The sequence below is a fragment of the Salmo salar genome, chromosome 01, assembly GCF_965601325.2.
Source record: "Salmo salar chromosome 01, fSalSal1, whole genome shotgun sequence".
Classification (NCBI taxonomy): Eukaryota; Metazoa; Chordata; class Actinopteri; order Salmoniformes; family Salmonidae; genus Salmo; species Salmo salar.
In genome coordinates, this window is record NC_138291.1 from 31926902 (window position 1) to 31953664 (window position 26763).

The window sequence follows — 26763 nt, forward strand, 5'->3', positions numbered from 1 at the left end:
TCAAAATGTCCAAGGCTGTGGTTTACCAAGGAATCATTAAAAATGCATATTTTTTACAAATGACTCTGAGTTTGCAGTTAGTGGATGTGCCTGTCCAAAAACTCAGTGGTGGCACCATACGCTGGCACAACACTGTTATTGCCAATATTGACTGATTTGTCAAGCGTCTATCCAGCCGGAAGAGCTGTCGATTTTATATGGTTTTGTATGGCTGTTAAAATAACCTTATGTCAGTGATTTCAATATAACATTTTTGCATTTGTGGGTACAAGTTAGGTTGTGTGAATGTATGCTTTTAACAAAAAAATACACACATCTCATTTCAGAATAAATATTTTATTCATAAATGTGGTTCAAGTAATCACAAAAACAAGGGGCAAATCATTACTGAGAGCTAAGGCTCTATACAAATGAGAACTTTTAAAGTTAAACATATCAACAAATAATTCTTACTAGTAACATAGTTACTAGTAACACCCAACATATTTGACTTATCTTATCATTATTGAATATAGTACTACAATCAAACAAATGCAACTATATACAAATAAACCCAATACAATTATATACATCAGAAATATTAATATAATTACCTGAAACCTGTATTCAAAAACAGACTTAAACACAGTTTGTAATTCCATAACATGTTGAGAAATGTAGGTTTTCTTCATAGGAATTCATGTACAACTTCATTTTTTGTAATTACTACGGTATACTAGGCCTATAGTTGTTTTATCAAAACTTACATCCAACCCCAGAAAAATAGTCAAACATATTTTATGATGCAATATTTAAAATAAGGGGTTTGACAAATTCTGGGCAAAGCACATACACAAGACAAATGTCCTCACCTTAACCCAGTCCCCTAACATTAACAGTATTCGAGATAATGTCATAAAAGTTAAACAAATACAAATAAATCACCAAACAAAAACATACTTAGCCAGTTGCAACACATTGTTGGTCCCCTGTGAAACCGCTTCTTAAATATTTGTTGGATCTGACATTTTATTTGGTTATTTTACACTACATCAGGAGTAAGACATGAGTTAGGGGTGGAAATGGTTTGGGATATCATTGTATTAAATATAACTTAACATAAACTAAAATGAAACTACAGTCATTAATTATGATTGAACCAGTACATCCATGTTAATAACCATATAATAGTACATTTGAAACATTCAATAAAAATACTGCATAAAGTCATGCATCCCTGAAACTGTAAGGAACCACTACAATCAACAGCTCATTATTTTAAAATAACATATCAATGTCATTAGCAAAATTTCTGCATATAAAACTCTCTAAAAGCATTAATATCAAGTAGAAAACAATTAAACAAACCTTTTCAGTAGCAACGTCTTTCAAGAGATAAGCACAGACAGCCAGGAGTGTTGCAAAGAGAAGCAAATGGTCTACATTTCAGTGCAAATAGAAATTCAGCAAAAAGCCTCTCCCTTGTCCACTGACTACCACAACCCCATGACCAGATAAGAATCACATGCGGTCAGAACAACAGGACCGTGTCTGAGGTCAAGATGTGGTCAGTAGAATAATAACGTGCTTTGCTGGCCTCATGCAACACACTCTGCTCGGCCACTAGGCCTACTTATGAGTCCTCTAAGGCAAGAGAGCACAATGTAGCAATATTAGTATACTGTATATAAAATCTCAACTATCAAAAAGTTATGGTTAATATGCTGCAGATAACATGACAATACACATTGTCCCGGACTACCTGTAGAGTGCATCACTAAACCAGCATTCATTAAGAAGAAAAGCTCTCTCTCTGGCAGAACCTCCATTGGTTTTGCTCGACTCCTCATGTCCTCTCCTCCATCCACTGCTTGCCTGCTTTTGAAAAAGGTCAAAGGTAATCGAGGAGTGGAGGCGAGGAGAGGAAATATGGAAACAAATCCACTTGTAGGAAATGAGACTCTCCTTCTCCACTTTCACATTATCAGGCAAATTATATTTACAGGGGTGGAATGCCAAAATATATGTGTAAAGTGATAAAAACAAATGTAGCTTGCTGTGCAACACATTTTATAGATAAAATGTGTTCATGCTTCTCTCCTTTGAGAAAACAACAGCTGATTCAAAGGGGGTGTGGCAGATTTTTAAATACTCCTGCGCTAGCCGCCGGGAGGATACTTTTGTGCATCCTCTGCCAAAGTAGGTAATTGAGGAGGTGAGCATACTTCTCAGTTCGCCTACTAACGAATTGACACTCTCCTCGACCACTCAACCACTCATCGTTTTCCGGGTTACAGAGTAGGAGTATGAAAAGGATGGACTTTTTCCCATTCTCTCTCCTCCCTCTCGCCTTCTCTCTCTCTCTCTCACTCCCTTCGGTCCTCATCTAGTTCCTCCTCAGAGAGCGTGTCATGAGGGGTGGAGGGGCGGGGCACGACATGACCTTTGACCCCTCCTTTTCTGTTCTGCAGGAAGTCCTGGATCTCCCCCGGCAACAGGCGGAACTTCTCCTGGTACTCCGCCTCCACCGCACCCTGCAGCTGGGGTCAGAGGTCAGGGGTTAGAGTTAGGCGTTTGCGGTTTATGGTAATCCAAGATGGCGCAGCAGTAAGACGTGTTTGTTTTCGTCCCATGTAAATATTGTCTTTTGCGGGGGGTTTTGTATACATTTCAATCTCTTTTTTCCATTTTCAAAATAAATATACATTCCTGCATCCCGCCTCACCCAATGTGGTATGGGTCAGCAATTTTTCTTTAGACGTTATAACTGGAACCTCCATCATTAGTTAGCCAGCTAATTAGCTACTAGCTATTTAGTCATTGTTAGCCTCTGTTAGTGGTCTTAACTTTAGCTTGGACTCCTGCAGCTTTAGTCTGGATAGCCCGGACAATACCTGCCAGTCTGCACAGCGCGATACCAGCCCTGAGCATATCGGACTGCTTTTTTCCACTACATCACCGGATTCCTGCCGCAAGCTCTGGACCATTACACCAGATCTTCGCAGCTAGCTAGTTGCTACCGAGGAGCTATTGTGGCTAACGGCCTTGTCCAGAAGCATGCACCATTTAGCCCTGAGCTAGGTCCATCTCCCGGCTAGCAATCGAAGTACACCAACTACAACACTTCTCTTGCCAATTGGTCTGGACCCTTTGTCGACACGGAGCCCTGCCGATCCATCACGACTGGTCTGCTGGTCTGCTGACGTAACTCGGCCGATGTGCTCTCAACCGGCCTCTGCGTCGTGGATGTTTGGTGATGATCCATCTGCTAGCCCCGGCCTGCTAGCTCCCTGAACGCCGTGTCTCCCGCTCGCTCAACGTAGTAATCAACTACTGAACGGTTCCGTTTCATCTCGTGCTGCTCATTGGACCCTATGATCACTCGGCTATACAGCCGATGCCTGCTGGACTGTCCATTAACACGGTACTTCATTTTGTTTATCTGTCTGCCCCAGCCTCAAACTCAGATCCCGTGTGTAGCTAACTGATCCTCCCTGCCCATTCATCGCCATATACCCGTTGTTGTTGTCCTAGCTGTTTACCCATTGTTGTCTCACCCGTTGTTGTCTTAGCTCTCCCAATCAACACCTGTGATTGCTTATGCCTTTCTCTAATGTCAATATGCCTTGTATACTGTTGTTTAGGGCAGCTCTCATTGTTTTATTTTACTGTGGAGCCCCTAGTCCTGCTCAACATGCCTTAGATAGCTCCTTTGTCCCACCCCTCACACATGCGGAGACCGCACCCAGCTTAACTGGCGCCTCCAGAGATTAAACCTCTCTCATCGTCACTCAATGCCTAGGTTTACCCCCACTGTACTCGCGCCCTACCTTACCCATGTCTGTACACTATGCCCTGAATCTATCCTACCACGCCCAGAAATCTGTTCCTTTTATTCTCTGTTCCCAACGCACTCGACGACCAGTTCTTATAGCCTTTAACCGTACCCCCATCCTACTCGTCCTCTGTTCCTCTGGTTATGTAGAGGTTAACCCAGGCCCTGTGTGTCCCCAGGCGCTCTCATTTGTTGACTTCTGCAACCGTAAAAGCCTTGGGTTCATGCATGTTAACATCAGAAGCCTCCTCCCTAAGTTTTCTTTATTCACTGCTCTAGCACACTCCGCCAAACCTGATGTGCTAGCCGTGTCTGAATCCTGGCTTAGGAAGGCCACAAAAAACTATGAAATTTCCATCCCCAATGACATTTTCCATCAAGACAGAACTGCTAAAGGGGGCGGAATTGCAATCTACTGTAGAGATAGCCTGCAGGTTTCTTGATAATTTGATAATTTGTGTGAGATTGAGGCCATCTAGCTTAGATTGTAGGACGGCCGGGGTGCTAAGCATATCCCAATTTAGGTCACCTAGCAGTACGAACTTTGACGATCGATGGGGGGGCAATCAATTCACATATGGTGTCCAGGGCACAGCTAGGAGCTGAGGGGGTTCTATAACAGGTGACAACAGTGAGGGACTTATTTCAGGAGAGATGGATCTTTAAAAGTAGAAGTTCGAACTGTTTGGGCATAGACCTGAATAGTAAGACAGAACTGCTAAAGGGGGCGGAATTGCAATCTACTGTAGAGATAGCCTGCAGAGTTCTGTCATACTATTCAGGTCTATGCCCAAACAGTTCGAACTTCTACTTTTAAAGATCCATCTCTCCTGAAATAAGTCCCTCACTGTTGTCACCTGTTATAGAACCCCCTCAGCTCCTAGCTGTGCCCTGGACACCATATGTGAATTGATTGCCCCCCCATCTATCGTCAGAGTTCGTACTGCTAGGTGACCTAAATTGGGATATGCTTAGCACCCCGGCCGTCCTACAATCTAAGCTAGATGGCCTCAATCTCACACAAATTATCAAGAAACCTACCAGGTACAACCCCAAATCCTTAAACATGGGCACCCTCATAGATATCATCCTGACCAACTTGCCCTCGAAATACACCTCTGCTGTCTTCAACCAGGATCTCAGCGATCACTGCCTCATTGCCTGCATCCGTTATGGGTCCGCGGTCAAACGACCACCCCTCATCGCTGTCAAACGCTCCCTAAAACACTTCAGCGAGCAGACCTTTCTAATCAACCTGGTCCGGGTATCCTGGAAGGATATTTACCTCATCCCGTCAGTAGAGGATGCATAGTTGTTCTTTAAAAGTGCTTTCCTCACCATCTTAAATAGGCATGCCTATTTAAAAAAATGTAGAACTAATTACAGATACATCCCTTGGTTCACTCCAGACTTGACTGCCCTTGACCAGCACAAAAACACCCTGTGGCGTACTGCAATAGTTTCGAATAGTCCCCGTGATATGCACCTTTTCAGGGAAGTCAGGAACCAATACACACAGTCAGTTAGGAAAGCAAAAGCTAGCTTTTTCAAACAGAAATGTGCATCCTGCAGCACTAATTCCAAAAAGTTTTGGGACACAGTAAAGTCCATGGAGAATAAGAATACCTACTACCCAGCTGCCCACTGCACTGAGACTAGAAAACACTGTCACCACTGATAAATCCACAATAATTGAGAATTTCAATAAGCATTTCTCTACGGCTGGCCATGCTTTCCATCTGGCTACCCCAACCCCGGCCAACAGCTCTGCACCCCCCGCAGCAACTGGCCCAAGCCCCCCCGCTTCTCCTTCACCCAAATTTAGACAGCTGATGTTCTGAAAGAGCTGCAAAATCTAGATCCCTACAAATCAGCTGGGCTAGACAATCTGGACCCTCTCTTCCTAAAATTATCCGCCGCAATTGTTGCAACCCCTATTACTAGTCTGTTCAACCTCTCTTTCGTATCATCTGAGATTCCTAAAGTTTGGAAAGCGGCTGCGGTCATCCCCTTCTTCAAAGGGGGAGACACTCTAGACCCAAACTGTTACAGACCTATAGCCATCCTGCCCTGCTTTTCTAAAGTATTCGAAAGCCAAGTGAACAAACAGATCACCGACCATTTAGAATCCCACCGTAACTTCTCCGCTATGCAATCTGGTTTCCGAGCTGGTCACGGGTGCACCTCAGCCACGCTCAAGGTCCTAAACGATATCATAACCGCCATCGAAAAAAGACAGTACTGTGCAGCCGTCTTCATCGACCTGGTCAAGGCTTTCAACTCTGTCAATCACCGCATTCTTATTGGCAGACTCAACAGCCTTGGTTTCTCTAATGACTGCCTCGCCTGGTTCACTAACTACTTCTCAGATAGAGTTCAGTGTGTCAAATCGGAGGGCCTGTTGTCCGGAGCTCTGGCAGTCCCTATGGGGGTACCACAGGTTTCAATTCTTGCGCCGACTCTTTTCTCTGTATATATCAATGATGTCGCTCTTGCTGTGGGTGATTCTTTGATCCACCTCTACACAGACGACACCATTCTGTATACATCTGGCCCTTCTTTGGACACTGTGTTAACAAACCTCCAAACAAGCTTCAATGCCATACAACACTCCTTCCGTGGCCTCCAACTGCTCTTAAATGCTAGTCAAACGAAATGCATGCTCTTCAACCGATCGCTGCCCGCACCTGCCCGCCCAACTAGCATCACTACTCTGGACGGTTCCGAATTAGAATATGTGGACAACTATAAATACCTAGGTATCTGGCTAGACTGTAAACTCTTCTTCTAGACTCACATTAAGCATCTCCAATCCAAAGTTAAATCTAGAATCGGCTTCCTATTTCACAACAAAGCCTTCTTCACTCATGCTGCCAAACATACCCTTGTAAAACTGACTATCCTACCGATCCTTGACTTTGACGACGTCATTTACAAAATAGCCTCCAACACTCTACTCAGCAAATTGGATGCAGTCTATCACAGTGTCATCCGTTTTGTCACCAAAGCCCCATATACTACCCACCACTGTGACCTGTATGCTCTCGTTGCCTGGTCCTCGCTACATATTCGTCACCATACCCACTGGCTCCAGGTCATCTATAAATCTTTGCTAGGTAAAGCTCCGCCTTATCTCAGCTCACTGGTCACCATAGCAGCACCCACCCGTAGCACGCGTTCCAGCAGGTATATTTCACTGGTCACCCCCAAAGCCAACATCTCTTTTGGCCTCCTTTCCTTCCAGTTCTCTGCTGCCATTGACTGGAACGAATTACAAAAATCACTGGAGTTGGAGACTTATATCTCCCTCACTAACTTTAAGCATCAACTGTCAGAGCTGCTTACCGATCGCTGCAGCTGTACACAGCCCATCTGTAAATAGCCCATCCAACCAGCCAACTACCTACCTCATCCCCATATTTGTTTTTGTTTTTCTGCTCTTTTGCACACCAGTATTTGTACTTGCACATCCTCATCTGCACATCTATCACTCCAGTGTAAATTGCTAAATTGTAATTACTTCGTCAATATTGGCCTATTTATTGCTTTACCTCCTTACTTAATTTGCACACACTGTATACAGATTTTTCTATTGTGTTATTGACTGTACAATTGTTTATCCCATGTGTAACTCTGTGTTGTTTTTGTCGCACAGCTTTGCTTTATCTTGGCCAGTGTAACGCCCTGGCCATAGAGAGGGGTTTTTTGTTCTTTATTTTGGTTAGGCCAGGGTGTTACATTGGGTGGGCGTTCTATGCTCTTTTCCTATGTTGGTTTGTTTTGTTGATTTTGGCCGTGTGGCTTCCAATCAGGCACAGCTGTAGAGTGTTGTTGCTGATTGGGAGTCACACATAAGTGCCTGTTTTTCCGTTGGGGTTTTGTGGGTAATTGTTTCTGTTTCTGCTGAGATCATTTCCTAACAGGACTGTTTGGCTGTCGTGTTTTTTGTTCAGTTGTAGTGTTCTCTTTTTGTTCTAATTAAAAATCATGATGAACACTAACTCCGCTGCGCCTTGGTCTACTCTCTCTCCCAGCAGCCGTTACAGAATTACCCACCACAAGAAGACCAAGCAGCGGAGTAAGGAGCCGAGCAAGGTTAAGAACCAGGTGAAGAGTTATCTGGAGTCGTGGACTTGGGAGGAAATCCTGGATGGGAAAGGACCATGGGCTCAAGCGGGGGATTATCGCCGCCCGCAATGGGAAATAGAAGAGTCGAGAGCTGAGAGGCGCTGGTACGAAGAGAGGGAGTGCAACGGACACGGGAGGCAGCCCCCACATTTTTTTGGGGGGGGGCACACGGGGAGTGTGGCGGAACCAGGAAGGAATTCTGGGCCAACTCCTCGTGCTTACTGGAAGCAGCGTGGTACTGGTCAGGCACCGTGTTATGCGTTGAAGCGCACGGTGTCCCCAGTACGCGTTCAAAGCCCGGTGCGCTACATACCAGCCCCCCGCAGTGCCATGCGAGGGCAGGCATCGAGCCAGGACGGGTTGTGCCAGCTCAGCGCGTCTGGTCTCCAGTGCGCCTTTTCGGGCCAGGGTATCCTGCACCGGCTCTGCGCACTGTGTCTCCAGGGCGCTGGGAGGGTCCAGTTCGCCCAATGCCTGCTCTCCGCCCGTGCCGGGCCAAAGTGGGCATTCAGCCTGGAGTATGGGTAAAGAGCGTAAAGTCTAGAACTCCAGTGCTCCCCCACAGCCCGGTTTATCCTGTGCCTCCTCCTCGGACCAGGCCTCCAGTGGATCTCTCCAGCCTGGTCCGTCCTGTGCCACCTCCCAGGACTAGGCCTCCAGTGGGTCTCGCCAGTCCAGAGCCGCCAGAGCTGCCCCCCAGTCCGGAGCCGCCAGAGCTGCCCGCCAGTCCGGAGCCGCCAGAGCTGCCCGCCAGTCAGGAGCCGCCAGAGCTGCCCGCCAGTCAGGAGCCGCCAGAGCCGCCCGCCAGTCAGGAGCCGCCAGAGCCGTCCGCCAGTCAGGAGCCGCCAGAGCCGTCCGCCTGTCCGGAGCCGCCAGAGCCGCCCGCCTGTCCGGAGCCGCCAGAGCCGCCCGCCTGTCCGGAGCCGCCCGCCTGTCCGGAGCCGCCAGAGCCGCCCGCCTGTCCAGAGCAGTCAGAGCCGCCCGCCAGCCCGGTGAGTCCTGTGCCTGCGCCTAGGGCCAGGCCTCTTACATTTCTCCTCATCCTGGTGAATCCTGGGTCAGTGCCGCCGGAGCCGCCAGGGACGCCCGCCAGCCGGGCGCAGCCATCGCCGCCCGCCACCTAAGAGGGCGTCGCCGAGGGTAGAGCAGAGGCCACGTCCCGCACCTGAGCCACCGCCGTAGAAGGCCCACCCAGACCCTCCCCTTCAGAGTCAGGTTTTGCGGCCAGAGTCTGCACCTTGGGGGGGGGGGGGGGGGGGGGGGGGGGGAACTGTAACGCCCTGGCCATAGAGAGGGGTTTTTTGTTCTTTATTTTGGTTAGGCCAGGGTGTTACATTGGGTGGGCGTTCTATGCTCTTTACCTATGTTGGTTTGTTTTGTTGATTTTGGCCATGTGGCTTCCAATCAGGCACAGCTGTAGAGTGTTGTTGCTGATTGGGAGTCACACATAAGTGCCTGTTTTTCCGTTGGGGTTTTGTGGGTAATTGTTTCTGTTTCTGTTGAGATCATTTCCTAACAGGACTGTTTGGCTGTCGTGTTTTTTGTTCAGTTGTAGTGTTCTCTTTTTGTTCTAATTAAAAATCATGATGAACACTAACTCCGCTGCGCCTTGGTCTACTCTCTCTCCCAGCAGCCGTTACAGCCAGGTCGCAGTTGTAAATGAGAATTTGTTCTCAACTGGCCTACCTGGTTAAATAAAGGTTAAATAAATAAGGGCTACGGGGTTAAAGGTTAGAGGTCATGGCTTAGTTGGTGTGTCACCTTTGGTTTTTCATCCAGAATCTGCTGCTGGATGCCTTTGTGCTGCTCCACCAGTCTCTCTTGACGTTTTGACTGGGCGTCCTCCAGCTAGAGCAGAGAACAGAGAGGTTACCTTCAGTGATTGGACCACTCGATCCTGGAATCGCTATCACTTCTCAGGAAAATAACAGTACTTGACGTCACGAAGATGATTCATCAACAAGAGTTTTGAGTGATGTCTGTCCCCAAACTCTTTCATCCTTACCCTCTTGATGTTCTGTACCACTTCATTCACATATGATTTGTTGATCTCCAACTTCTCCCTGACAACAGAAGAAGAAATACAATCATACACATAGGCAGTATTTCTATCTCTCTGTCACACACACACACACGCACACGCGCATGCTCGCACGCACGCACGCACACACACACACACAGAGAGTTCTCTCTTACTCTTCAGCCAAGTGCTTCTCTTTCGTCATTGCTTCTTTGATTTTCTCTGTTCTCCTCTTTTCCATTTTCTTTTTCAGGTCTTTCTTTTCTCTACAACGGTGGAGCATCACAAATTAGATATTTTATAGAATTGTTTACAATTATATCTCTATAATACACTCACTTTATGTCTCTGTTAAACTGACGTGTCACAGTCATGTCAAACTCACTTGTCACAAATGTCTTTTAATTTCTTCATCTGGTTGTTCTGGCTTTCCTCAGTCACCGTAGTCAGTTTCTCCATCAGCTGCAATAGTGGTGAGTATTAGAATGTACAGTTATATAATGTATTAATGTGCGTGTGTGTGTTACCTGTTTGATATGTTCTCTTTTGAGGTATTTCTCGCTGTAGTATTGTTCCTGCCTCAGCTCCAGTAGCTGTTGTTGTTGTTGTTCTCTCAGCTCCCCCAGTTGGTCCTCTCCCTCCTCATCAAACTGCTTCAGTTCAGCCTCCCCTCCAGGCGTCAAACTTCTACAACACACACATGCGCGCATACACACACACACGCACACGTGCGCACACGCACACGCCCCACACGCCCCCCACACACACACACACACACACACACACACACACACACACACACACACACACACACACACACACACACACACACACACACACACACACACAAGGGACATGAGTCAGGGTTATGGACAACGCACACATACACACACAATGTAACACTCTACCTTACTTCCACCCTCCACCCTACCTACCTTGTCTTACCATGTTGTTTAGTCTTCAGTAGAGCGTTGTGTCTGCGTGTGTGTTGGTTCTTAGCCTGGTTGTGTTTGGTGGTATGTTCCTTCACCATCTCCAAAGTCTTCTTATGGTGTCTCTTCACCACATCCTTCATCTCCCTGTAGTGTCTTTTCTGCTCCCGCATGATCAGCTTCTGTTGCCTGAGCTCCTCTAGTGTGGCCGCCTCCATATCTGAACCGGCAGAGACCACACAGTTGAGCACATAGACTACACACCACAGCCACAATGTCTTATACTGACCACACACAATCCCTTCCCCTGATCCCTCTGACCTATCAGAACGCTCTGCACCATGTCTTCAGTCTTCAACGCTGGTTTGGCTGGTTCTGAAAAGACAACAAAAACACTATTATTGGTTGGCGGCACACCATTTAAATTGGAAAATTAATGAATGTCAATACATCTGCGGTGACATTGTAGCAGTCTTGGGTGTGACTTTGGCAGATAGAAGTTGGTGGGTCAGGAGTCAGAAGTCCAGGGTTACAGGGTTACCTGTGGCTGCAGGCTGAGGTGTGTTAGTAGGAGTCCTGGGTGTGACGGTAGGGCTGGGGCTGAGACCGTTCTCCAGAGGAGCAGGTCGTAGGTTCGCTTTTGGCTCAGTGGGCCCTGGCTGATCAGCATTAGCCTCAACCTTTATAACACAAAAACATCAACAACATTTAACATTACAATCAACACTAGCAACAACAGCAATGCAACAGTATTTGTAAATGCATGTATATCGAGGAGAACCCGTTTTTACTGTCCATAACCCCCTTTCGACCACAAACCTCTTTGCTGGTCTCCTCCTCCCCTTCCTCTAGGGTGAGAGCAGCCAGCTGCTGGGACCGCTGCTCCAGGAGATTCACATACCGGATAGGGTTAGACAGCGCCTCGATCACATCTACACACACAAACACACACACACACACACACACACACACACACACACACACACACACACACACACACACACACACACACACACACACACACACATACACATACACATACACACACACACACACACACTAGGGATTAGCCTTGATGCAATGTGGGCAAACTGACGAAAAAGACTACTTCTCTGAGGCCAGATATTCCTGCCACACATGCACATGTTCCTTACCACTGATGACTAAGCTGGTACTAAGCTTATATAGAGACCTCCAGGTCTAATAGGCATTGTCGTACACCAGACCTACCTGCAAAGGTGTCTGGGACATAATCCTTCACTTCAATGTAGACAAACACAGCAGGCAGAATCAGAGACTGGTTCTTCTCATTCCTCAAGCCGATGTAGCGATAACCTGAGACAGACAGAACATAGTTAATAACCCAAGGACAGGAGAGGACAACAGAGGACAATAAGGACTACAGAGAGAAAGAAACACAAAACTATTTTTTGTAGCTGAGTTGGTAGAGCATGGTGTTTGCAACGCCAGGGTTGTGGATTCAATTCCCACGGGGGGCCAGCACAAAATTTTTTTTATGAAATTAAATGAAATGTATGCATTCACTACTGTAAGTCGCTCTGGATAAGAGTATCTGCTAAATGACTAAAATGTAATGTAATGTCACGCTTGTCGTTGGAAATGGAGGACCAAAACGCAGCAGGTATGTGTATGCTCATCTTGCTTTTTAATAAATACAAAATGAACACCAAAATAACAAAGAACGAACGAGGCACAAGGCTAAACACAGAATAATCACCCACAAATAACAAACACAAACACACCCTAATATATGGGACTCTCAATCAAAGGCAGATAGACAACACCTGCCTTCAACTGAGAGTCCCAACCCTAATTAACCAAACATAGAACCAGACATACTAGACTAAACATAGAATACCAGAAAACCAAACAGTGCCCAAAAACCCCGGAATACTTAAACCAAATGCCCCTTCAACAAAACACACCACCCCGAACCACATAAAACGAATACCCTCTGCCACGTCCTGACCAAACTACAATACCAATTAACCTTATACTGGTCAGGACGTGACAGTACCCCCCCCCTTAAAGGTGCTAACCCCGGAAGCACCTTAACAAAAATAACCCCAAGCAACACCAAAAAAAAAATTCCCCCTTACTAAAGGGAGGGAAGGGAGGGTGGCTGCCGTCAACGACGGCACTGTGCTACACCCCCCCTCCCCAACCCACCTATCTCTGGAGGTGGCTCCGGCTCAGGCCGTTCCAGGCTGTCGGGGCAGTCTGGCAACTCGGGACAGTCGGGGCAGTCTGGCAACTCGGGACAGTCGGGGCAGTCTGGCAACTCGGGACAGTCGGGGCAGTCTGGCAACTCGGGACAGTCGGGGCAGTCTGGCAACTCGGGGCAGTCTGGCAACTCTGGGCAGTCTGGCAACTCGGGACAGTCTGGCCACTCCGGCAGTTCAGGGCAGTCTGGCCACTCCGGCAGTTCAGGGCAGTCTGGCCACTCCGGCAGTTCAGGGCAGTCTGGCCACTCCGGCAGTTCAGCGCAGTCTGGCCACTCCGGCAGTTCAGCGCAGTCTGGCCACTCCGGCAGTTCAGCGCAGTCTGGCCACTCCGGCAGTTCAGCGCAGTCTGGCCACTCCGGCAGTTCAGCGCAGTCTGGCCACTCCGGCAGTTCAGCGCAGTCTGGCCACTCCGGCAGTTCAGCGAAGTCTGGCCACTCCGGCAGTTCAGCGCAGTCTGACCTCTTTGGCGACTGTTGACTGGCGGGCAGCTCTGACGACTGTTGACTGGCGGGCAGCTCTGACGACTGTTGACTGGCGGGCAGCTCTGACGACTGTTGACTGGCGGGCAGCTCTGACGACTGTTGACTGGCGGGCAGCTCTGACGACTGTTGACTGGCGGGCAGCTCCGACGACTGTTGACTGGCGGGCAGCTCCGACGACTGTTGACTGGCGGGCAGCTCTGATGACGACTGTTGACTGGCGGGTAGCTCTGATGACGACTGTTGACTGGCGGGCAGCTCTGATGACGACTGTTGACTGGCGGGCAGCTCTGATGACGACTGTTGACTGGCGGGCAGCTCTGATGACGACTGTTGACTGGCGGGCAGCTCCGGTGACTGTTGACTGGCGTGGCTGGGTTTACGCACTTGAAGGCTAGTGCGGGGAGCGGGAACAGGACGAGTCGGACTGGGCTGACGCACTTCCGGGTCCGCACGAGAGACAGGAGCTGGAAACCCAGGGCTATGGAGGCGCACAGTCGGTCTTGATCTTACCTCCTGCACAACCCGTCTTGGCTGGATGGAACTAGTAGCCCTGTACGAGCGGGGTGCTGGTACAGGGCAGACTGGGCTGTGCAGGGGCCTGATGGTAGCCGTGCGTAGAGCGGGAGTTGGGTAGCCTGGTCCTCGGAGGCGTACCGGCGACCAGATGCGCTGCGCAGGCATCCTCCTACCAGGCTGGATGCCCGCTCTAGCACGGCACCTGCGAGGGGCTGGAACAACGCGCACCGGACTGTGCGTGCGTATGGGTGAGATAGTGCGCTCCTCAGCGAAACATGGCGCTCTCCACCCCATACGCTCCTCCATATAACCACGGGTAGCTGGCTTCCGGCTCTTCCTATGCCTAGCCAAACTACCCGTGTGCCCCCCCCACATTTTTTCTTGGGGGTGCCTCTCGTGCTTCTCCCTCAGCGCGTCCATGGCCTCGTACCTCCGCCTCTCTGCCTTGGCTGCCTCAATTTCCCACTGCGGGCGGCGATAATCCCCAGCCTGGTGCCAAGGTCCGGCCCCGTCCAGAACTTCCTCCCAGGTCCACTTCTCCCGCCAGTCCAACTCGAAGTCCCTCTGCTCCTTCCTCTGCTGCTTGGTCCATTGTTGGTGGGAGATTCTGTCATGCTTGTCGTTGGAAATGGAGGACCAAAACGCAGCAGGTATGTGTATGCTCATCTTGCTTTTTAATAAAATGAACACCAAAATAACAAAGAACGAACGATCGACAAAAAACAGTCTGGTAAGGCACAAGGCTAAACACAGAATAATCACCCACAAATAACAAACACAAACACACCCTAATATATGGGACTCTCAATCAAAGGCAGATAGACAACACCTGCCTTCAACTGAGAGTCCCAACCCTAATTAACCAAACATAGAACCAGACATACTAGACTAAACATAGAATACCAGAAAACCAAACAGTGCCCAAAAACCCCGGAATACTTAAACCAAATGCCCCTTCAACAAAACACACCACCCCGAACCACATAAAACGAATACCCTCTGCCACGTCCTGACCAAACTACAATACCAATTAACCTTATACTGGTCAGGACGTGACATGTAAATATAATGTTGTTCCTGTTCCCAAGAAAGCTAAGGTAACTGAGCTAAATGACTATCGCCCCGTAGCACTCACTTCCGTCATCATGAAGTGCTTTGAGAGACGAGTCAAGGACCATATCACCTCCACCCTACCTGACACCCTAGACCCACTCCAATTTGCTTACCGCCCCAATAGGTCCACAGACGATGCAATCGCAATCACACTGCCCAAACTTGTCCAAATCTGGACAAGAGGAATACCTATGTAAGAATGCTGTTCATCAACTACAGCTCAGAATTTAACACCATAGTACCCTCCAAACTTGTCATTAAGCTCGAGACCCTCTGTTTCTGCTGCTAAAGCCACTTTCTACCATTCCAAGCATCTGCCTCTAACCCTAGGAAGCTCTTTGCCACCTTCTCCTCCCTCCTGAATCCACCTCCCCCCCTCTCTGCGGATGACTTCGTCAACCATTTTGAAAAGAAGGTTGACGACATTCGATCCTCGTTTGTTAAGTCAAATGACACCGCTGGTCCTGCTCACGTTGCCCTGCCCTATGCTTTGACCTCTTTCTCCCCTCTCTCTCCAGATGAAATCTTGCGACTTGTGATGGCCGGCCACCCAACAACCTGCCCGCTTGACCCTATCCCCTCCTCTCTTCTCCAGACCATTTCCGGAGACCTTCTCCCCTACCTCACCTCGCTCATCAACTCATCCTTGACTGCTGGCTACATCCCTTCCGTCTTCAAGAGAGCGAGAGTTGCACCCCTTCTCAAAAAACCTACACTCGATCCCTCCAATGTCAACAACTACAGACCAGTATCCCTTCTTTCTTTTCTCTCCAAAACTCTTGAGCGTGCCGTCCTTGGCCAGCTCTCTTGCTATCTCTCTCAGAATGACCTTCTTGATCCAAATCAGTCAGGTTTCAAGACTGGCCATTCAACTGAGACCGCTCTTCTCTGTGTCACGGAGGCTCTCCGCACTGCTAAAGCTAACTCTCTCTCCTCTGCTCTCATTCTTCTAGACCTATCTGCTGCCTTTGATACTGTGAACCATCAGATCGTCCTCTCCACCCTCTCTGAGTTGGGCATCTCCAGCGCGGCTCACTCTTGGATTGCGTCCTACCTGACAGGTCGCTCCTACCAGGTGGCGTGGCGAGAATCCGTCTCCGCACCACGTGCTCTCACCACTGGTGTCCCCCAGGGCTCAGTTCTAGGCCCTCTCCTATTCTCGCTATACACCAAGTCACTTGGCTCTGTCATATCCTCACATGGTCTCTCCTATCATTGCTACGCAGACGACACACAATGAATCTTCTCCTTTCCCCCTTCTGATAACCAGGTGGCGAATCGCATCTCTGCATGTCTGGCAGACATATCAGTGTGGATGACGGATCACCACCTCAAGCTGAACCTCGGCAAGACGGAGCTGCTCTTCCTCCCGGGGAAGGACTGCTCGTTCCATGATCTCGTCATCACAGTTGACAACTCCATTGTGTCCTCCTTCCAGAGTGCTAAGAGCCTTGGCGTGAGCATGGACAACACCCTGTCGTTCTCAGCTAACATCAAGGCGGTGACCCGATCCTGTAGGTTCATGCTCTACAACATTCGCAGAGTACGACCCTGCCTTACACAGGAAGCGGCGCAGGTCCTAATCCAGGCACTTGTCATCTCCCGTCTGGATTACTGCAACTCGCTGCTGGCGGGGCTCCTTGCCTGTGCCATTAAACCCTTACAACTAATCCAGAACGCCACAGCCCGTCTGGTGTTCAACCTTCCAAGTTCTCGCACGTCACCCCGCTCCTCCGCACACTCCACTGGCTTCCAGTTGAAGCTCGCATCTGCTACAAGACCATGGTGCTTGCCTACGGAGCTGTGAGGGGAACGGCACCTCCGTGCCTTCAGGCTCTGATCAGTCCCTACACCCAAAGAAGGGCACTGCGTTCATCCACCTCTGGCCTGCTCGCCTCCCTACCTCTGCGGAAGCACAGTTCCCGCTCAGCCTAGTCAAAACTGTTCGCTGCTCTGGCACCCCAATGGTGGAACAAGCTCCCTCACGACGCCAGGACAGCGGAGTCAATCACCACCTTCCGGAGACACCTGAAACCCCACCCCTTTAAGGAATACCTGGGATAGGATAAAGTAATCCTTCAACCCCCCCCCCCCCCCACCCCCCAAAAAGATATAGATGTACTATTGTAAAGTGCTTGTTCCACTGGATATCATAAGGTGAATGCCCCAATTTCTAAGTCGCTCTGGATAAGAGCATCTGCTAAATGACGTAAATGTAAATGTAAAGTTTAATAATTCCCAAAGGTTCTGTACAGCTGTAATCAGACAGCAAAACATTTCAGACATCACAGTTATATACATCCTACCTAAGACACTCCCTCTCTCCATCCTTAGTTTACACCCAAGAGAAAGAAGGTAACCAGATACTAACCCTGATTACTCCCTTAAGGGGAACTGACCTCACCCCTCACCTCCTGACCTTACCCCTCCTTCACCTAATCCACAGATATCCATCTGTCTTCCCTATATCAACATATCGCTCTCCTCTCCTCCATCAAACACATTCCAAAGCCTTCTGGGTTGCTACAGATTCTTTCTATTCAAGGCTTCGTCTCTATCATTTATTTAATATCTCAATGTTCAAAGTTTAGCCGATTCCAACAACAACAACAACAAGACGGCCTACAGGGAGGAGGTGAGGGCCCTCGGAGTGTGGTGTCAGGAAAATAACCTTACACTCAATGTCAACAAAACAAAGGAGATGATCGTGGACTTCAGGAAACAGCAGAGGGAGCACCCCCCTATCCACATTGACAGGACAGTAGTGGAGAAGGTGGAAAGTTTTAAGTTCCACGGACAAACTGAAATGGTCCACCCACACAGACAGCGTGGTGAAGAAGGCGCAACAGTGCCTCTTCAACCTCAGGAGGCTGAGGAAATTTGGCTTGTCACCAAAAACACAAAACTTTTACAGATGCACAATGGAGAGCATCCTGTTGGGCTGTATCACCGCCTGGTACGGCAACTGCTCCGCCGACAACCTTAAGGCTCTCCAGAGGGTAGTGAGGTCTGCACAACGCATCACCGGGGGCAAACTACCTGCCCTCCAGGACACCTACACCACCCGATGTCACAGGAAGGCCAAAAAGTTCATCAAGGACAACAACCACCCGAGCCACTGCCTGTTCACCCCGCTATCATCCAGAAGGGGAGGTCAGTACAGGTGCATCAAAGCGGGGACCGAGAGACTGAAAAACAGCTTCTATCTCAATGCCACCAGACTGTTAAACAGCCATCACTAACATTGAGTGGCTGCTGCCAACACACTGACTCATCTCTAGCCACTTTAATAATAAAAATTGGATGTAATAAATGTATCACTAGCCACTTTAAACATTGCCACTTTATATAATGTTTACATACCCTACATTACTCATCTCATATGTATATACTGTACTTTATACCATCTACTGCATCTTGCCTATGCAGTTCGGCCATCACTCATCCATATATTTTTATGTACATATTCTTATTCATTCCTTTACACTTGTGTGTATAAGGTAGTTGTTGTGAAATTGTTAGATTATTTGTTAGATATTACTGCATGGTCGGAACTAGAAGCATAAGTATTTCGCTACACTCACATTAACATCTGCTAACCATGTGTATGTGACAAATACAATTTGATTTGATTTGATTTACCGGGCCGTATGGCTGGCACAGGGATAATACGGTGACCTATGAACTTTCCTCCTTCCTCAAATGCAGCAATCCTCAGAGAGGCCAATGTCGGGAGAACCACCTGCAAAAACACAATTAGACACAGTCATACATGGATATACTTTAATATTATACACAGTTATACAGCTAAAATAATACAGTTTTACACAGTTAAACTGTTACACTTCAATATTATACGCTACCTATGGTTATACAGTTTGCCTGAATCATGAAGATTTGAGTTAGCTCTCGGAGCTAATGCCTAGGCTTTAGCTCAGAGGGCTAACACAGTCCAGTCTTATGGCATTTAGGCGACCTGGGTTCAAACCCAGTTGGTCATACTGTTGTCTCACCTTCTTGAAGATGATTGGGTCCTCGTCCCAGACAGGGTTGATAGCGTTGCTTTGGGATGTCTTGGTCTTCAGGGCTTTTCTCCTGGTGTCCACAGGAAGACCAAACATGTCGAGCTCTACGTACACACCTACCTTCTTGTCGCTCAGAAACTGGCCTGATATTATCTGTAGGAGAGAGACGCTCAGTTTAAATGGGCTAATTTTATATCCACACTTAGTCTAAACTACAGTAACTGGTTAATTGGTTAACCTTGACAGACAGTGTGTTGGTTGGGTTATGGTTATGGTTAGAGTATTCTGTAATGTCTACCTTGACCTTGACTGTGTTAGCCACAATGCCGTCCACGGTGCTCTCAGCGAATGGGTCAAAGTGTTTGTCTGGTCGTCTCATGAACTCTGGTTTCAGTCTGTAGCCGCTCTTCCCATTGTATTCATACATGCCCAGGTTCAACTGCATAGACAGATCTGAGAGAGAGAGAGAGAGAGAGAGGAGAGAGAGAGAGAGAGAGAGAGAGAGAGAGAGAGGAGAGGAGGAGAGAGAGAGAGAGAGAGAGAGAGAGAGAGAGAGAGAGAGAGAGAGAGAGAGAGAGAGAGAGAGAGAGAGAGAGAGAGAGAGAGAGAGAGAGAGAGAGAGAGAGAGAGATAAAGAAAGAGAGAGAGACAGAGTTCATGGGGAGGTCAGAGGTTAAGAGAGGTCAGGGGTCACAGGTGAAGTAGGCAGGCCTCACCTATAGTTTGGAAGTTGAGCGCCACCAGCTGGCAGCCAGCGTTCCAGAAGAGTTGTGGCATGTAGTTGGAAGAGTCCACCCTAGTGCCTTTAGGGTAGATACGACTCAACTGCTGCTTGTTATATCTGAGAGGACATGTTAAAGACATGACATTACATTATAGTAAGAACACTCTTACTAGAACACTCCACCCGGCACAGCCAGAAGAGGACTGGCCACCCCTCAGAGCCTGGTTCCCCTCTAGGTTTCTTCCTAGGTTCCTGCCTTTCTAGGGAGTCTTTCCTAGCCACTGTGCTTCTACGTCTGAATTGCTTGCTGTTTGCGGTTTTAGGCTGGGTTTCTGTATAGCACTTTGTGACATCGGCTGAATCCATAAATACATTTGATTGATTGATTGATCTTAGAACCAACAAGGGTTCTTTGACTGTCCCCTAGGATAACCCTTTGAAGAACCCATTTTGGTTCCAGACAGGACCTTTTTGGTTCCCATGTAGAAGCCTTTCCACATAGGGGTTCTACATGGAACCCAAAAGAGTGCTACCTGAAAAGGGGTCCTCCTATGGGAACAGCCACAGAACCCTTTTGGAACCCTTTTTCTAAGAGTGTAGAGTAGGGCCTGTATATTAGTCAACTGCATTGATGAGACTTAACTGCTGCTAATCTTCAATGGAATTAGCTAAAATAGAGAGCAAAGCAAACCCTTAAGAGGGAAGTAATCAACCACACTACAAACTAATACTGAAGTAGAGTTAGGGTTCTGGGTTATTGTTGGGGTTATTTAGAGGGTAGCTGAATCTTAAGGATACTCCACAAACTCCACGGGCGACTTCGTGAGGTGCTCCAGAGCTTTAGTCTCCACAAATGATGACATTTGAAAGCTGCGATTAACCTCTGGGGAAAGAACATAATGGTTTATTATGCATTTGTGTGTTTATGCGCTCATATATGTGTATACACTGAGTATACAAAACATTAAGAACATTTGCTCTTTCCATGACATAGACTGACCAATTGAATCCAGGTGAAAGCTATGATCCCTTATTGACGTCACTTGTTAAATCCACTTCAATCAGTGTAGATGAAGTGGAGGAGACAGGTTAAAGAAGGATTTTTAAGCCTTTTGACAATTGAGGGTGAATGGGCAAGACAAAACATTTAAGTGCATTTGAATAGGGTATGGTAGTAGGTGACAGGCGCACTAGTTTGTGTCAAGAACTGCAACACTGCTGTTTTTTTTTACACTCAACAGTTTCCCATGTGTATCAAGAATGGTCCACCACCCAAAGGACATCCAGACAACTTGACACAACTTTGAGAAGCATTGGAATCAACATGGGCCAACATGAGTTCCATGTGAATGTGTTCCTAATGTTTGGTATACTCAGTGTATATGCAGTGAGCCAGCATACTTTTGGACGCCTCGAAGGAGTTAAACTTGGTGGGCTGGACGTAGTTGACCAGAGTGGACATCTCCTCTGTGGCTATGGCTTCCCGCTCCTCTGCTGTCCCCTGGAGACAAAGTCATCACATAACAGGCAGCCATGTTACCCTAACCCTGACACTCCCCTCTAACCTACATCAGCAGTGTTAAAGGGTAACCAAGTAACCATGGTAGCAGAGTACAAGCTACTGAACTCACCTCATCTGATGTCTTCTTACAGTCATCGTCATCATCATCGTCATCATCATCGTCTTCAGCCTCTATTTCTCCTGAAAGAATGTTTACATTTTCATATACTCTAAAAGTGTTTTTGTTGTTGTTGTCATTTCTTATAAAAGGCTTCTAGAGAGCCTCACCAGCTGTGATGATAGTGATTTAGACGATGAACATGATTATTATTATTATTATCATAATTTTGATGCATTAGAGCACACTTGCAGACAGCCTCACCTTCTGTAATGTTGCTAGGAGACGAGGGCTCATCTGTTGCCTGTTCTGCTGCTACGCTCTGGTTGGTTGGCTGCTCTGCCATTCTCTTGTTGCCATGGGCAGCCGAGGGCTTGTGGGATTTCTTGTTCTTAATGAGGATCTTACCTATCAGCTCCTGAGGACTTGGCAGGGGTACCCCAGACTCCAGCTAACACACACACAAACAAACAGACACACACACACGCACAAGCAACGCACACACATATCAGTGTACATGCATGCAAGTGTGTGTGTGTGTGTGTGTGTGTGTGTGTGTGTGTGTGTGTGTGTGTGTGTGTGTGTGTGTGTGTGTGTGTGTGTGTGTGTGTGTGTGGGGTGCGCATGTGTCCTAAAAACTTACAGGATATTTCTCCAGTGGGTCAATCAGTAGTGCATCTCCAAAAATCGACCTACAGTATTCTGCCATCTTGGCTTGTTGCTTTGGCCTGTTAGGATTAGAGGTCAGGGGTCAGGATTAAAGAGCAGTTCACCAAATATTTTCTAATATATTCGCCTATTAATATATATGTTCACTCACGAGTCCACATGGTTTTCGAAGGACAGGATGACAGGAAAAGGAGAGGTTTTGAAAGCACATTCAGCGATGGCCTCAATCACCTCCTGTAGAGTAAAAGGAGAAGTTATAATAGTTGGTTAGTTGGTTATAGTTGGTTATTACACATATATACACTGAGTGTACAAAACATTAGGTGTGTCAAGAACTGCAACGCTTGAGTGTGTCAAGAACTGCAACGCTGCTGAGTTTTTCACGCTCAACAGTTTCCCGTGTTTCAAGAATAGTCCACCACCCAAAGGACATCCAGCTAATGGCAGGCCAGTGGTCAAAAACGGGTAATTGATGAAAGAAGAAAAAGGAGGCTGACATGAATTGTGCAGAGCAACAGATGGGCAACAGTTTGTCAACTGACAGTACAACATTTGTGCCCAAAGGCCCAGAAAAGAATGCACAACTCATCGTACATTGACACAAATGGGGGTATGGCAGCCAACGACCTTATAGAGTTCCACTTCTTTTAGCAAAAAACAAGAAACTGCCGTTGCAGTGGGCTAAGGAACGAAAACACTTGGCACTGGAGAATTTGAAAAACATTGCCTGGTCTGGTGAATCCTGGTTCCTGCTGTTTCACGCTGATGGGAGGATGAGGGTATGAAGAAAACCACAAGAGCACATGCATCTATCCACTGGTGGAAAAAGTACCCAATTATCATACTTGAGTAACAGTAAAGATACCTTAATATGAAATGACTCAAGTAAAAGTCAGTCACCCAGTAAAATACTACTTGAGTAAGTCTAAAAGTATTTGGTTTCAAATATACTTAAGTATTAAAAGTAAATGTAATTGCTACAATATACCCAAGTATGAAAAGTAAAAGTAAAAATATAAATAATTTCATATTCCTTATATTAAGCAAACCATACAGCATAATTTTCTTGTTTATTTTAATTTACAAATAGCCAGGGGCATGCTCCAACACTAACACATAATTTACAAATGAAGCATATGTTTAGTGAGTCTGTCAGATCAGAGGTAGTAGGATGACAAGGGATGTTCTCTTGATAAGTGTGTGAATTTGACAATTTTCCTGTCCTGCTAAGCATTCAAAATGTAACGAGTACTTTTGGGTGTCAGGGAAAATGTATGGAGTAAACAGTATATAATTATCTTTAGGAATGTAGTGAAGTAAAAGTAAAAGTTGTCAAAAATAGAAATAGTAAAGTACAGATACCCCAAAAAACGACTTAAATAGTACTTTAAAGTATTTTTACACTACTGCATCTATCACGCACCGTGTCAACATTGAAGGCAGGTTGTGATGGTGTCATGGTGTGGGGTGTGTTTTCATGGCACACATTGGCCCCTTGATAAAAGTGGAGCAATGTTTGAATGCCCCAGGATATCATTGCCATTTTTACATCATTTAGCAGACGCTCTTCTCCAGAGCAACTTACAGTAATGAGTACATACATTTATAATTTTTCACACTGGTCCCCCGTGGGAATCAAACCCACAACCCTGGTGTTGCAAGCACCATGCCCAACTAACTGAGCCACACATTGCCAATCAGGTGCATCCCTTCATGGCAGCAGTGTATCCATCAGTGAAAATATTTTTTCAGCAGGATAATGCCCAATGACACAAAGCTAGGATTGTCCAGGAATGGTTCCACGAACATGACAGTGAATTCAGCTTACTGCAGTGGCCTGCCGCGTCCGATATAGACTATATCTGAATAAAATGAACAGTTTTAGAAGCAGAGACAAGGCGAAGACTAATGTAGCCTTGACACAGACGAATGGAGTTAGCCTTGATGCAGGAGATTTCAGAGCATGTGTGTGTTTGTGTATGCGTGCGAGCGGCGTGCGACGTGTGTGTACCTTAAAGCAGATCTCTGAGGTCATGGTGAAGCCGTGTGTGATGACTGGTTCCTCCTCTGTGGTCCGTCCTTTCCAACAGTCTAACTCCACACACCGACAGCCTGCCAACATCACTTGACGGTACATCTCCACTGACGAACTACCTGCCAGCTGCCCCGCTACACACACACACATACACGTACACACACATATTTATAAATATATATAGGCCTACACACAGATTAGATTTGTGTGAGTCAACAAATAGGGGGGGGTGTGTGTGTGTGTGTGTCTGTGTCTGTGTGTCTGTGTCTGGGGTGTGTGTGTGTGTGTGTGTGTGTGTGTGTGTGTGTGTGTGTGTGTGTGTGTGTGTGTGTGTGTGTGTGTGTGTGTGTGTGTGTGTGTGTGATGCCAGGGTCAGCTGTTTGTTCAATGGAAGAAGTTTGGAACTATCAAGACTCCTCCTAGAGCTGGCCGCCCGGCCAAACTGAGCAATCGGGGGAGAAGGGCCTTGGTCAGGGAGGTGACCAAGAGCCCCATGGTCACTCTGACAGAGCTCCAGAGTTCCTCTGTCAAGATGGGAGAACCTTCCAGAAGGACAACAATCTCTGCAGCACTCCACCAATCAAGACATTAAGGTGGAGTGGCCAGACAGAAGCCACTTCTCAGTAAAAGCACATGACAGCCCACTTGGAGTTTGCCAAAAGGCACCTAAAGGATTCGTAGACCATGAGAAACAAGATTCTCTGGTCTGATGAAACCAAGATTGAACTTCTTTGGCCTGAATGCCAAGCGTCACATCTGGAGGAAACCAGGCACTGCTCATCACCTGGCCAATACCATCCCTACAGTGAATCATGGTGGTGGGAGCATCATGCTGTGTAGATGTTGTTCAGCAGCAGGGACTGGGAGACTAGTCAGGATCGAATGAAAGATGAACGGAGTAAAGTACAGAGAGATCCTTGATGAAAACTTGCTCCAGAGAGCTCAGACTGGGGCGAAGGTTCACCTTCTAACAGGACAACGACCCTAAACACACAGCCAAGACAACGCAGGAGTGGCTTCTGAATGTCATTGAGTGGCCCTGCCAGAGCCCGGACTTGAACCTGATCAAACATCTCTGGAGAGACCTGAAAAATTCTATGCAGCGATGTTCCTCTTCCAACCTAACAAAACTTGAAAGGATCTGCAGAGAAGAATAGGAGAAACTCCCCAGGTGTGCCATGCACGTAGAGTCATACCCAAGAAGACTTGAGGCTGTAATTGCTGCCAAAGGTGCTTCAAGAAAGTACTGAGTAAAGGGTCTGAATACTTATGTAAATCTGATATTTCAATTTTGTATTTTTTATAATTTTCAAAAACATCTCAAAATGTGTCTTTGCTTTGTCATTATGGGGTATTGTGTGTACTGTAGATTGATGATTTAAAAAAAAAACAATTTAATAAATTTTAGAATAAGGCTGTAAGATAACAAAATACTTTCTGAATGCACTGAAGATATGTTTCCGGTTATAATTTATATTTGTTCATCAACTTATCTATCATTACATACATGCACCTTCTCTTCTGTCATTATGTTTCCTTAGAAGACTAAATAAACCCTTGCTCACCAGAATAATGTCTTAGATCAATAGAATGAATGCTTCATTCTAATTGACATCGGTAAAGTTATCTCTGTCATCTCTGCTTCTTTTGCGGAGCAAAGACATTTGGGGACCTGGGAGAAAATACAATAACTCGACAACAACAAAAACCAGGAAAGATTTTCTATGCAAAATGTCCAAATGACATCAGTTTGACCGGTTGTAAGGAAATAGAAAGCTATGAAAACGACCCAAGATGTTTCTGATAAGATTTCAGTTTGGCTTGTATGTGTCACATATACTCCCTCTCTGGCCTCTAGGTCACCAGACTGCTGATTATTACACACACCTGTCACTATCGACACGCGCACCAGCGCTTATTGACACCCACCTGGACTCCATTACCTCCATGATTACCTGCCCTATTTATGTCACTCCCTTTGGTTCCTTCCCCAGGCGTTATTGTTTCTGTTTCATGTCTGTGTGCTTTTTGTGTTTCTTGTTTTGTATTATGTTCCATTTATTTATTAAATATGAACTCCCTGTACTTGCTTACAGAATAACACCTCACCAAAGGGAAGCATCAGGGAGTGGTTTTTTTTGTGTGTTGGAGGTGACATCAGGTCTGGGTTCCACTGCCGGAGCAACCAAGGATGCCTCAGCCTGCTTTACAGGCTTTTATGCCTCAGCCGGTACATCAGGGTGTCAAGACTCAGTTGGCGGATCAAGTGTCTGTTGCCGAGTCTACCGAGGATGCCTCAGCTAGCTCGTCAGGCTTCCATGCCTTCCAAGGCTCGGCAGGCTCCTGCGCTTCAGGCTGCTAGTCAGGTTCCTGTGCCCCTACGGAGGCGACAGATCCGCTCCTGATCCCCGGAACGTCCCTCTGGTCGGCGTCCTGCGGC

At 47.1% G+C, this 26763-nt stretch overlaps 1 protein-coding gene across 1 annotated transcript in view; it reads right to left on the reverse strand.

Moving 5' to 3' along the window:
• Positions 1–320: 320 nt before the first annotated feature.
• LOC106599624 (1-phosphatidylinositol 4,5-bisphosphate phosphodiesterase beta-1) overlaps positions 321–26763 on the reverse strand; it is a 39735-nt gene continuing 13292 nt past the window's right edge. Inside the window, exons 11-32 of the mRNA XM_014190918.3 lie at positions 24300–24457; positions 22440–22522; positions 22263–22347; positions 21884–22070; positions 21632–21702; positions 21402–21501; positions 20799–20883; positions 19993–20117; positions 19575–19729; positions 19265–19429; positions 18894–18993; positions 12125–12229; positions 11714–11826; positions 11436–11574; positions 11216–11269; positions 10898–11114; positions 10490–10649; positions 10348–10424; positions 10139–10228; positions 9948–10005; positions 9704–9790; positions 321–2519 (exon numbers count right to left, since the gene is read on the reverse strand). Coding sequence (XP_014046393.3) covers positions 2346–2519; positions 9704–9790; positions 9948–10005; positions 10139–10228; positions 10348–10424; positions 10490–10649; positions 10898–11114; positions 11216–11269; positions 11436–11574; positions 11714–11826; positions 12125–12229; positions 18894–18993; positions 19265–19429; positions 19575–19729; positions 19993–20117; positions 20799–20883; positions 21402–21501; positions 21632–21702; positions 21884–22070; positions 22263–22347; positions 22440–22522; positions 24300–24457 — 2588 coding nt within the window. The 3' untranslated portion in view covers positions 321–2345. The remainder of the gene's footprint in view (positions 2520–9703; positions 9791–9947; positions 10006–10138; positions 10229–10347; positions 10425–10489; positions 10650–10897; positions 11115–11215; positions 11270–11435; positions 11575–11713; positions 11827–12124; positions 12230–18893; positions 18994–19264; positions 19430–19574; positions 19730–19992; positions 20118–20798; positions 20884–21401; positions 21502–21631; positions 21703–21883; positions 22071–22262; positions 22348–22439; positions 22523–24299; positions 24458–26763) is intronic.